The sequence below is a fragment of the Herpailurus yagouaroundi genome, unplaced genomic scaffold (assembly GCF_014898765.1).
Source record: "Herpailurus yagouaroundi ecotype Mexico unplaced genomic scaffold, PumYag 186, whole genome shotgun sequence".
In the NCBI taxonomy this organism is placed as follows: Eukaryota; Metazoa; Chordata; class Mammalia; order Carnivora; family Felidae; genus Herpailurus; species Herpailurus yagouaroundi.
In genome coordinates, this window is record NW_024412417.1 from 10,716,614 (window position 1) to 10,729,745 (window position 13,132).

General features: G+C 34.4%; 1 protein-coding gene across 10 annotated transcripts in view; it reads left to right on the forward strand.

The window, feature by feature from the left end:
* The window catches only part of VPS13B (vacuolar protein sorting 13 homolog B), a 795,663-nt gene that overhangs the window by 21,481 nt on the left and 761,050 nt on the right, over positions 1-13,132 (forward strand). For 9 of the 10 annotated variants that reach the window (XR_005796430.1, XM_040494097.1, XM_040494098.1 and 6 more), the window contains exon 3: positions 3,947-4,090. The exons of the other annotated variant lie outside the window; for it this stretch is intronic. Coding sequence is in view for 8 of the 9 variants with exons in the window: in XM_040494097.1 (XP_040350031.1) it covers positions 3,947-4,090 (144 nt within the window). In the remaining variant the exon portion in view is untranslated. The remainder of the gene's footprint in view (positions 1-3,946; positions 4,091-13,132) is intronic. 10 annotated transcript variants of the gene reach the window in all.

Here is a 13,132-nt window from a genome sequence, read left to right on the forward strand (position 1 = left end):
TAGGCCATCTTTGGCTATTTTGTTCTCACGATCTCTATCTTAATTTTCTGGCAAGTCTGCTGTTTTGTTGCTTGTACCAACAAATATTGTGACCTGAGGCTAGACTTAACTATTGCCCTTGATTTTCCGTTATTTTTAACAACTTTGTCCAGTTTTGTCATTGCTTTTTGGAAAGAGGATTTGCCAGCTTCTTAACTCTGAATTCTTGAAGTCCTGTCCTGTATTCATTTTTATTTTGTAGTAAAAAGCATATAACAAAAAATTTACCATCTTAACCATTTTTAAGTATTACAGTGTTAATTAACTATATGCACATTGTTGAACAGATCTCTATAACTTTTTCATCTTTCAAAACTTAAAACTCTATAACCATTTAACAACAATTTACATTTTCCTCCCCATACCCTTGCAGCCTCTGGCAATCATGATTTTACTTTCTAAGATTTTGACTGCTTTAGATACTTTATATAAATAGAAACCTACAATGTTTGTCTTTTTGTGACTGGCTTATTTCAGTTAGCATAATGTCTTCAACATGTTCATGTTGTAGCACAAGACAGAATTTCCTCTTTTAAAGATAATATTTGATTCTATATACCACATTTTCATTATCCATTTATCTTTCAGTGGATATTTAGACTGCTTGCACCTTTTGACTATTGTGAATAATGCTGCAGTGAACATGGTTGTGCAAATATCTTTTTGAGATCCTGCTTTCAGTTCTTTTTGGTATATACTCAGAACTGATTTTTGATGGAAGCTCTATTTTTAATTTTTTGAGGAACTTTCATAATGTTTTCTTTAGTGGCTGCATCACTTTACATTTCCTCCAATAGGGCATAAAAGTTCCAATTTGTCCACATACTTGTTAGCCCTTGTTACGTTTTGTTTTTTGATAGTGGTTATTCTAATAGGTGTGAGATGGTAGGTCATTGTGGTTTTGATTTACATTTTCCTGATTAGTGATATTGAGCATCTTTTCATATGTTGTACTAGTTGGCCGTTTGTATTGTATTCTATGTCTATTCAGTCATTTGCCCATTTAAAAAAAATATTTATTTTGAAAGAGAGTGAGAAGAGGAGGGGCAGAGAGAGAGGGAGAGAGAATCCCAAGCAGGCTCCGTGCCATGAGCATAGAGCCTGAGGTGAGGCTCAATTCCACAAACTGTGAGATCATGACCTGAGCTGAGATCAAGTATCAGCTTGACTGACTGACCCACCCAGGTACCCCAGTCATTTAGCCATTAGAAAAAATTTTTTTAAGTTTTTATTTTTTAAATATTTATTTCTGAGAGAGAGGCAGAGAGAGGCGGACAGAAGATCCAAAGCAGGGTCCGCGCTGACATCAGAGAGCCCAATGCGGGGCTCCAGCTCACAAACGGCAAGATCATGTCCTCAGCCCAAGACAGATGCTCAACTGACTGAGCCACCCAGGCACCCCTACCCATTTTTAGATTGATTACTTTTTGTTGTTTCAGCTACTAACCCTTCATTAGATAATGTGGTTTGCAAATAGTTTCTCCCATTCAATATGTTGCTTTTTCACTCTCTTGAATGTTTTCTTTGCTGCCTGAAGGTTTTTAAGATTTGTCTATATTTGCTTTTGTTGTTTGTTAAATTTAAAGTATATCTGTTTTCTTTTAGAATATTTTGTGATAGCCCACCTAGAATTAGGTTTTTGAGAACAATTCAACCCCCTTCTTAAATTCTTTGTTACTAATAAACTTTGTGCAGTCATAGATGTTCTGGTTTTAGGAATGTTTTTCACAATGTATTTCTTAATGGTTATAAGTGAATAAAATATTTTAAAGTTGTACTATATATCTTGAAGTAAAAGGAATGAAAATTGTTTATATAGTTACATTAAGGATGGTCTGGGGCGCCTGGGTGGCTCAGTCGGTTAAGCGTCCGACTTCAACTCAGGTCACGATCTCGCGGTCCGTGAGTTTGAGCCCCGCGTCGGGCTCTGGGCTGATGGCTCAGAGCCTGGAGCCTGCTTCAGATTCTGTGTCTCCCTCTCTCTCTGCCCCTCCCCCATTCATGCTCTGTTTCTCTTTGTCTCAAAAATAAATGTTAAGAAAAAAAAAAGATGGTCTGTTATAACAATATTTGTGTTTTGTCTTCTATAAGACATAAATGTATTCTCATTTATTTATCACAACTCTGAGGAAATGGAAATGATCTTGCTTATGGTCAGATGATTAATAAATGTTTGACTTCAACTGGATTTCCAACATGGGTGATATGGTTTAAAATTCCATGTTCAAATATAGAATGCTGCCTCTTGTGTTAGTGTTTAGATAGTAGTTAAGTTGATTAGTAGCATTCTGATGATACTGACTTCTTGATTCCTGTGCTTTTTAAATTTCTTCCTGAGAAAACCCAATTTGTACCCATAAACTGCAACTTTGGTAGCCATTTCACAAATGTATCATTGTTATACCCATGAGAAAGTGGTAGAGATGGCAATATCATGGGCTCATTGTCCAAGTAGGTGCATAGCGAATGGAGAGTATTAAGTGCTCATAATGGAAGTATAGATGCAGTATAGTTGTAGTGAAGAGCAAGGACATCATATTTTCCAGTTTTGAGTCCTGATTTTCCAGAATGTGTCATTTTGGGCAGTTATTTGACCTTTAAATGCCTCAGATTGTTTATCTGTAAAATTGGTAGAATAATAGTATTTACCTTTTAGGGCTCTTTTAAGGATTAAATAATTGTATGCAGGTAAAGTGCTTGGTATATAGTAAGTGCTTGGTAAACATTGTTTTGTTACAGACACTGATCAAAATATATGTGCCAGTTGATTTTTACTTGAAACTACTGCATCTTTCAAATTAATGTAATAATGGCAAATACTTAAATTGTGACACACCACTAGAATAATGTGGAAATGGATTTTTAGTATTGTGCTCTTGCAAGAAAAAATACTTATGAGGACATACATGAGGCCCACACATTTGTTGTTACCTTTTTTATAATAATTGCTCTTTGAGGAAGATAATATTCTAAGCACTTTATGTACGTTCATTTCATCCTCAGTGATACTGTTGTCTAAATTTTACAGATAAAGAAACTGTGACACAGATACATTAAACAAGTTGCCCAGTGGTTTGCCATACTGCTTAGGTTTAACTGTATTGCTAACTATGTTGCTAAACTAAGTAGGTGGGCAATTGTTGGATGAATGAATAACGCAAATCTTAACTTTCACAAATAGAATTAAAATAACGGGAAAATGTGATTGAATTATAATCTACAATTTATTTTTTTCCTTTGTTGATTTGTAACAAAAATTTTATCAGTGAAACAAATTACTGATATATAGTGATTATGGTGACATTTATGTTTTCATTTGTAACCTTTTTTCTAATAATGAAACCAGTCAGAAAACATTTAAATTTTATGACCAGATAGTATCTAGGTACAATCTTTAATTGGATAAAGCTCAATACTTCTTTTTATTTTTCAAGGTTAGTCAATTGTATTTTAGGTCACTCTCCTATTTCTAACTCGGCTCCCTCCATACCCTTTTAACTTGCCTTACGATCCTGTTTTGTTTAAAACACATTTTAAATACATATTTTTTAGATGGAGATTTTAAACAATATGCCATTCAGTTATCTCAATGCTGTCTGTTAAGACTATTACAGCCACTACCATGTATGAAACTTTATTATGTACCATGTATTGTATATTATATCCATTCAACAGAAAAAGAAATGGAGACCTAGGCAGGTTAAGCAGCTTATTAAAAGTAACTTATACAATACATTTTTGTGTTGTATCTTTAACTATAGTTTAACAAACTATTTGGTACTTTTTGTTGAATAATATTTCTGAAAATGTTTTTGTTTTAGAAACCTCATTTCTCTTTTCAGAAAGTAATTTGGATATTAGAATGAAAAAATTAAGCACTTACTAACCTTTAATATTTTGTTTTAAGGAATTGAAATTACCATTCACTTTTTTAAGTGGACATATTCATGAGTTGAGGATCCATGTACCATGGACAAAGCTTGGTTCAGAACCAGTGGTAATTACCATCAATACAATGGAATGCATTTTGAAACTTAAAGATGGAATACAGGTAAGAAGTTATTGAATCTAGTTGTTTATGTTAACCAATTTTAATAGGTATTGGTGTTTGATATGTCTTTATCTAAAGCTTACATATACTTAACTGTTTCTCACATGCTTATTAAAGTAACATATTGTAAAGTCACAAGTAACTATGAAAGGTTGTCTTAAATTTGGATAAACATTCTAATGGATATTTTCATACTAATTTTACTTAATGTAATCATAACTATCATAGGGATCATGTAGATGGCTTATTATCTGTATCGACTAAAAGTGGGACTTCATTGTGTCCAATTTTTAGGTGAAGGTTTTTGAATTTTTGCTAAAGACCTGTGTAATTTTTTTGTTTACGTGACATTTCTAAATGAGATTAAAATTTCTCATTTTTTGAGATGAAAATATTTTGAATTTACCTTCATGTCAAAAGTTTTAAGTTTTTAGTTTAATTCCAGTTGGTTAATGTACAGTGTTACGTTAGTTTCAGGTGTACAATATAGTGTTTAACACTTACATACCACACCATGTGCTCATCCCAAGTGCACTCCTTAATCCCCATCACCTATTTCACCCCTCTCCACTCCCACCTCCCCTCTGGTAACTGTTCTCTATATTTTAAAATCTTTTTCTTGGTTTGCCTCTCTCTCTCTGTCTCTCTCTCTCTCTCTCTCTCTCTCTCTCTCTCTCTCTCTCTCTCTCTCCCCCTTTGCTGGTTTGAATGGATAAAGAAGCTGTGGTGTATATATACTATGGAATCTTAGCCATAAGAAAGACTGAAATCTTGCCATTTGCAATGATATGGATAGAACTAAAGAGTATTATGCTAAACAAAATAAGTCAAAGAAAGGCAAATATCATATGATTTCACTCATACGTGGAATTTAAGAAACCTGTCAAATTTCTTTGAAGTTTTGGCATCAGAAACTGATTTTTTGTTTTCTTTTTTGTTTTTCTGACTTACCTTTTCTTTGACCCATCTTACATTTATTTTTAATAGTTTTTTCTTTCTTGTAAAAGTGTAATACTTTTACAGTTTCTAGCAAAAATTAATCTGGAAAGCTAATAAGTCTGATAGCAACATATTATAAATTTTTTCATTTTCATCTTACATAAAAGTAGTGTCTTTTATTTTTATTACTTTTTCCTTAGCTCATATTTTACTTTCAGGTTTAAAAAATGCTTTTTAGGGGTGCCTGGGTGGCTCAGTTGGTTAAGCGTCTGACTTTGGCTCAGGTCATGATCTCACAGTTCATGAGTTCGAGCACTGCATCGGGCTCTGTGCTGACAGCTCAGAGCCTGGAGCCTGCTTCAGATTCTGTGTCTCCTCTCTCTCTGCCTCTCCCTATCTTGCACGCACATGCGCATGCTCTCTCTCCCAAAAATAAATGTTAAAAAAAAAAATGTTTTCTAGAACCAAATGAGTTGATGAGTATTATTAAATTGTTACACTTAAATTACTAATTTACTAAACATTAAGGCAATCTTAGTGTATCCTAAATATAACTCCGGTATCTGTGAAATTAAGGTTATTTATGATGTTAAAATCATTTCCTATTTTAAGATGATACTTTGAGTTTCATATCAACCCACTAGGCTCATCTTTTTTTCCTTGTATGAAATCTTTGATTCCAAATCTTTTATTATCCAATTTAACTGATACAGTTTCTGGAAGTAAGTAGACCGATGTTATAGTCCCATGAGAATTTATTTTGTAAACTTAAAATACATGGGAGATTGATTTAGAAATCTGTGAGATAGTTGTATTACAGCAAAAGTTTTATTTTACATTTATATTTGGTAATTCTCAAATGGTTCTTAATCATCATCTGTTCCTGGAATTTACAGTTTTTTTTTAAAGTCTGGACATGGTTATACCACCCATGGAATGCTCCATATTAAGAGAAAAAGAAAATCCAGACACTAACTATTTTTTTCAATGGGAAGGTGGAAGTTTCAAGGCCAGATGTCCCATAAGAAACACATTTTAAAAGAGGCAAATTACAACTAATTATAGAGACTGCAGAAAAGATTTGTAACACATGACTTAGTGTAACCTAGAACTAATATTTGATATTGGACCATGCAGATGGCTACTGCAGGAATGATCAGATTTCCTGCTTGCATGGTATTTGAGACTTGAATTTTGTGGTGTGTACAGCAAAAGGTCAAGTGTCATGAATGTAAACTGCTCTCAAAATAAGTATTTTTTGCAGATGTTTAAAATTTTGAGGTAGAAAGGATTTTTGAAAATTATAGTTGACATTTGGACAAATTATTCAGTAGTGTACATCCCCAGAGAGTAATACTTAGGTTAGTGATTGGAATTAATTTTTCAGGAAGACAGTATACATGAAACATATTTTTAAACACTTTATTTTCCTGTTTTAAGTTTTGTCTAGTGTAGTAGGAAATTAAGTTAAAAATTACACGTGTACTAGTAAGACTGAATGAGCCCATATTAAATTATTTCAAGTTATTACATTGTAGAATCAAAATGAAGAAAATACTTTGTAAATACAATTAGTGTGTGATGGTTGGTTAAATGAAGGGATTGTTTAGAGTTCTAGATATGAATCTGTTAAAAATACTATTGATACTTGAGAATGTAATAAAATACAACTTAAAAGTTAGAAATCTGAGGTCTAATTCTGAAAAGGTCATTATAAAAATATAATATTGCTAAATGCCTTGATAAGAAGGCACGTCTAGTTTGTAAAGTTCAATTTAATTCTACCAACATTTGTTGATTTCCTATCCATCAGTGCCTTGAAAAGCATTGCCAAGATATCTGTATAATCTTCTAAGGAGACTTAGAAACAGAGATTCATTATGATTGAGGGTGACTCTAGTGATAATAGTTACAATATACTGCCTTAACATGTGTCGGTAAGTAGTTTTATAGAGATTTTTTTTTCATTGACAAGGTGACCCAAGTTGTTGTGTTAGGTAAAATAAAGGCCACCTTTATGTCCACACTGAATTATTTTTGACAGATAGATATTTCACTGAGAATATTTAACTTTACTCTGAGAGACATCTGTCATCATACCCACCTTTTAGATTCTTCAGATTTTGTTACTTGTGAACTGTTGTTTTTGTTTTGGACCTTACAGAAATTTATTCATGACATATCGTCAGTGGTCCAGGACTGATTTATTTGTGTAACTAGCTCACTCTAGTGTAATCATAGAAATACCTGTGGATCCAGCATTAACTAAATGCTCCTATCCTTTTGCATATTCTTGCTTTTTAGCCTCTGTGGGTCTCATCTGTAAAATAGGGCAAAACTTGCTACATAGTTCTTATTCTAGTGTATATGCTTTCTTTGCTCATTGTATTAGTAAGTCTTATAAAAAAGGCTTCTTCAGCTTGAAGAGAGTAGTAGTAAATTTGTTTTTAAAGAACTTATTTATTCTGATCTTTTGATCACCTAGAAAGTAAGAAAAGAAAAACTTAAAATCTTTTGACCTGATAAATGTAACCATCTTCAAGTCTGTTTACAGAATACTTCTCATAAAAAAAAACTTAAAATCTTTTTATCTAAACCAAAACTTTAAAATATTAGTAAAAACTAGTGAAAAGGAACAAAGCTTTTTGTTTATGTGCTTTTTAAAAAAAATTTTTATTTTTTAATTTACATCCAAATTAGTTTATAGTGCAACAATGATTTCAGGAGTAGATTCCTTAATAACCCCTTACCCATTTAGCCCATCCCCCCTCTCAAATGCCTCCACTAACCCTCTGTTTGTTCTCTATATTTAAAGAGTTTCTTATGTTTTGTTCCCCTCCCTGTTTTTACATTTTTGCTTTCCTTCCCTTATGGTCATCTGTTTTGTGTCGTAAAGTCCTCATATGAATGAAGTCATATGATATTTGTCTTTCTCTGGCTGACTAGTTTCACTGAGCATAATAGCCTGTAGTTCCATCCACATAGTTGCGAATGAGTTTGACGTGTTTTTTTTTTTTTTATTTTTTTTAGATTACACTAAGTGGAATCATAGTGATTCTACACCGTATTTGTTTTTGTTTGGCTTATTTCACTTTGCACAATGCCTTCCAGTTTCATCTATGTTGTTGCAAATGGCAGGATTTCTGTATCTTTACAGCTGAATAATATTTCCCTGTGTGTGCGCGCATGCGTGCCCGCACGCGCTCCCTCCTGTCTGTTTCCCCACTCACCCATTGATGGACACTTAGGTTATTTCCATATCTTGGCTATTGTGAGTAATGCTGCAGTGAACATGAGAGTACAGGTATCTATTTGAAATAGTGATATGTTTTCTTTTGATATATACCCAGAAGTAGGATTGCTGGATAATATGTTAGTTCTATTTTTTTTCTCCTACATTCTTTTTTTTTCTTTTTCTTCTAACTTGTTTTCTTTTTTATTTTTTTAAATTTACGTCCAAATTAGCATATAGTGCAACAATGATTTCAGGAGTAGATTCCGTAGTGCCCCTTACCCATTTAGCCCATCCCCCTTCCCCCAACCCCTCCAGTAACCCTCAGTTTGTTCTCCATATTTATGACTCTCTTGTGTTTTGTCCCTCCCTGTTTTTATGTTATTTTTGTTTCCCTTCCCTTATGTTCATCTGTTTTGTCTCTTAAAGTCCTCATATGAGTGAAGTCATATGACTTTTGTCTTTCTCTGACTAATTTCACTTAGCATAATACCCTCTAGTTCCATCCACGTAGTTGCAAATGGCAAGATTTCATTCTGTTTGATTGCTGAGTAATAACTCCATTGTATACATATATCACATCTTTATCCATTCATCCATCGATGGACATTTGGGCTTTTTCCATACTTTGGCTATTGTTGATAGTGCTGCTATAAACATGGGAGTGCATGTATCCCTTCAAAACAGCACACCTGTATCCCGTGGATAAACGCCTAGTAGTGCAGTTGCTGGGTCGTAGGGTAGTTCTGTTTTTAGTTTTTTGAGGAACCTCCATACTGTTTTCCAGAGTGGCTGCACCAGCTTGCATTCCCACTAGCAGTGCAAAAGAGATCCTCTTTCTCTACATCCTCGCCAACATCTGTTCTTGCCTGAATTGTTAATATTAGCCATTCTGACAGGTGTAAGGTGGTATTTCATTGTGGTTTTGATTTGTATTTCCCTGATGATGAGTGATGTTGAGCATTTTTTCATGGGTCAGTTGGCCATCTGGATGTCTTCTTTGGAGAAGTGTCTATTCATGTCTTCTGCCCATTTCTTCACTGGATTATTTGTTTTTTGAGTGTTAAGTTTGGTAGTTCTATTTTTAAATTTTTGAGGAATGTACTGTTTTCCGTAATGATAATACCAATTTACATTACTACCAACATTGTACAAAGGGTCCCTTTTTTCAGTATTCATTATCTCATGTCTATTTGATAAGCCATCCTAAGAGGTTTGAGATGATACCTTATGTGGTTTTGATCTGCATTTTTCTGATGGCTACTAATGTTCGGTGTGTTTTCAGGTACCTGTTGGACTTGTGTAACTTAAAAAAGATTTTTTTTAATGTTTTTATTTTATTTTTGAGAGAGAGACACACAGTGAGAGCGGGGGAGGGACAGAGAGAGATGGAGACAGAATCTGAAGCAGGCTCCAGGTTCTGAGCTGTCAGCACAGAGCCCAATGTGGGGCTTGAACTCACAGATTGCGAGATCATGACCTGAGCCAAAGTTGGGTGCTCAACCGACTGAGCCACCCAGGCACCCAAACTTTTTTTTAATTTTTTTTTTTTTTTATGTTTCTTTATTTTTGGGAGATACTTATTGCGAGCAGGGGAGGGGCAGAGAGAGAGGGAGACAGAGAATTCGAAGCCAACTCCAGGCTCTGTGTTGATGGCTTAGCACAGAGCCTGATGCAGGGCTCAAACCCATGAACTGTGAGATCATGACTTGAGCTGAAGTCAGATGCTTAACTGACTTAGCCACCCATGTGCCCTGGGCTTGTGTGACTTATTTAGAAAAAAGTTTATTCTGTTCCTTTTCTCATTTTTAATTGGAGTGTTTTTTGATAGTTTAGAAATTGATTTTTCATAATTTTGATACTAACCCCTTATCAGATATATGGCTTGCTAATATATATTCTCCCATATCACAGGTTGGCTTTTCATTTTGTTTATGGTTTCCTTGGCTGTACAGAAGCTTTTTAATATGATGTAGTCCCACTTGTGTGTATGTGTGTGTGGTTTTTTTTTTTTTTTTGCTTTTGTTGCCTGTACATTTGGTCTTGTCTCCAAAAAATAATTGCTGTGACCAATTTCAAGGAACCTTTTCCCTTATGTTTTCTTCTAGTATTTGTGAAGTTTCAAGTCTTCCACTTGAGGCTTTAATCCATTTTGAGTTAATTTGTGTAACTGGTATAAGATAGGAGTCTATTTTCTTCTTTCTTTTTTTGTACATGAATATCCAAATTTCCCAGCATGATTTGTTGAAGAGACTATCCTTTCTCCATTGTGTGCTCTTGGTGCCCTTGTTAATGATTAGTTGACCCTATATGTATGGGTTTATTTCTGGGCTATCAATTCTGTTTCATTGATCTATGTGTCTTTTTAAAATTTTTTTTAATGTTTTATTTATTTTTGAGAGAGAGAGACAGAGCATGAGTGGAGGAGGAGCAGAGAGGGAGGGAGACACAAACTGAAGCAGGCTTCATGTTCTGAACTGTCAGCACAGAGCCTGACATGGGGATCGAACTTAGGAACAGTGAGATCATGACCTGCGTCCAAGCTGGATACTTAACCTACTGAGCCACCCAGGTGCCCCTATGTGTCTGTTTTTATTGTTAGTACCTCCTGTTTTGATTACTATATAGTTTGTAACATATTTGAAATCAGGAAATGTGATTCCTTCAGCTTTGTTCTTTTTTCTCACGATTATTTTGGCTATTTGAGATCTTTTTGTGGTTCTATATGAATTTGTTTTCCCTATTTATGTGAGAAAATGCCAATTGAAGTTTTGATAGGGATAGCATTGAATCTGTAGATCACTTTAGGTATTTTTTTTTTTTTTGATGCTATTATAAATGGGAATGCTCTTTAAATTTCCCTGATAGTTCATTAATAGCTTATAGAAACACAACTGACTTTTGTATAGTATTTACTTTGTATCTTGTAACTTTACTGAATTTACTAGTCCTACTAGTTTTTTTTTGTAGGAGTGTTTAGAATTTCCTATATGTAAGACACTGTCATCTGCAAACTGATAATTTTACTGCTCCCTTTCCAGTTGGATGCCTTTTATTTCTTCTTATTTCCAAGTTGTTCTGGCTAATACTTCCAGAATTATGTTGAGTGGTGGAGTGTGGGCATCTGTCTTATTCCTGTTCTTATAGGAAAATGTTTCAGCTTTTCACCACTGAGTATGATATTAGCTGTCATGTTGTCATATATGGCCTTTATTATGTTGAAGTACATTCCTTCTATATTTAATTTGTTGAGAGTTTTTTTTTTTTATCATGAAAGGATGTTGATTATGGCCAGATGCTTTTTCTGCACCTCATGAGATGGTATGATTTTTATCCTTCATTTGTTAATTTGATGTATTATATTTATTAGTTTGTGTATATTGAACCATCGTGGCATCCCAGGGATAAATCCCACTTGATCATGCTCTATGAGTTTTGTAATGTGCTGTTTAATTCAGTTTGCTAATATTTTGTTGAGAATTTTTTTTTTAACATTTATTCATTTTATGAGAGAGAGAGAGAGACTGAGCACGGGTGGGGGAAGGGCAGAGAAAGAGAGGGAGGCAAAGAATCCGAAGCAGGCTCCAGGCTCTCAGCTGCCAGCACAGAGCCCAACGTGGGACTTGAACCCATGAACTGTGATATCATGACATGAACCGAAGTCGGATGCTTAACTGACTAAGCCACCCGGGCGCCCCTCTTGTTGAGAAGTTTTACATCTTTATTCATCAGGGATACTTGCCATACTTTTTTTTACAGTGTTCTTGTCTAGGTTTGGTATTACAGTAATGCTGGACTCCTAAAATGAGTTTGGAAGTATTCCATCCTGTTCAAATTTTTTGAAGGGTTAGAGAAGGATTGGCATTAATTCTTCTGTATATATTTGGTATAATTCACCCGTGTAGTATTTTTTTGGGGCTTTGTTTTGTTTCTTTAAAGTTTTTATTTTTTATTTTGATTATGATGGGTGCACTTATTAATCCCCATCAACTCTTTAATCCATTTTCGTATCCACTCCCCTCTGGTAACCATCAGTTCTCTTCAGTTAAGAGTCTATTTCTTGGTTTGTCCTTCCCTTTTTGTTCCCCTTTTCTTGTTTGTTTCCCTTCTTAAATTCCACATGAGTGAAATCATATGGTATTTGTCTTTCTCTGACCTCTTTCACGTAGCTATTATATTCTCTAGCTCCACCCATATTGTTGTAAGTGGCAAGATTTCATTCTTATTTATAGCTGAATAATATTCCATTGCATATGTATATCCCACATCTTCTTTATTCATCTGTTGATGGACACTTAGGTTGTTTCCATAATTTGGTTATTATAGATAACACTGCTATAAATATTGAGGTGCATATCCCTTTTAATTCGTGTTTTTGTATTCTTTAAGTACCTAGTACTGCAATTGCTAGATCATAGGGTAGTTCTATTTTTAACTTTTTGACGAACCTCCATACTGTTGTCCAGAGTGGCTACACCAGTTTGCATTCCTACCAACAGTGCAAGAGGGTTCCTCTTTCTCCACATCCTTACCAACACCTGTTGTTTGTTGTGCTGTTGATTTTAGTCATTCTGACAGGTGTAAAGGGTGATATCTTATTGTATTTTGATTTGCATTTCCCTGATGATGAGTGATATTGAGCATTTTTTTCATGTGTCTTTTGGCCATCTGGATGTCTTTTTTGGAAAACTGTCTATGTCTTCTATTTTTAAACTGGATTGTTATTTTTTGGGGTGTTGAGTTTGATAAGTTCTTTATAGATTTTATATACTGACCCTTTATCAGATTTGTCACTCGCAAATATCTCCTCATACTGAAGGTTGCCTTTTAGTTTTGTTGATTGTTCTCTTCACTGTGCAGGACTTTTATGG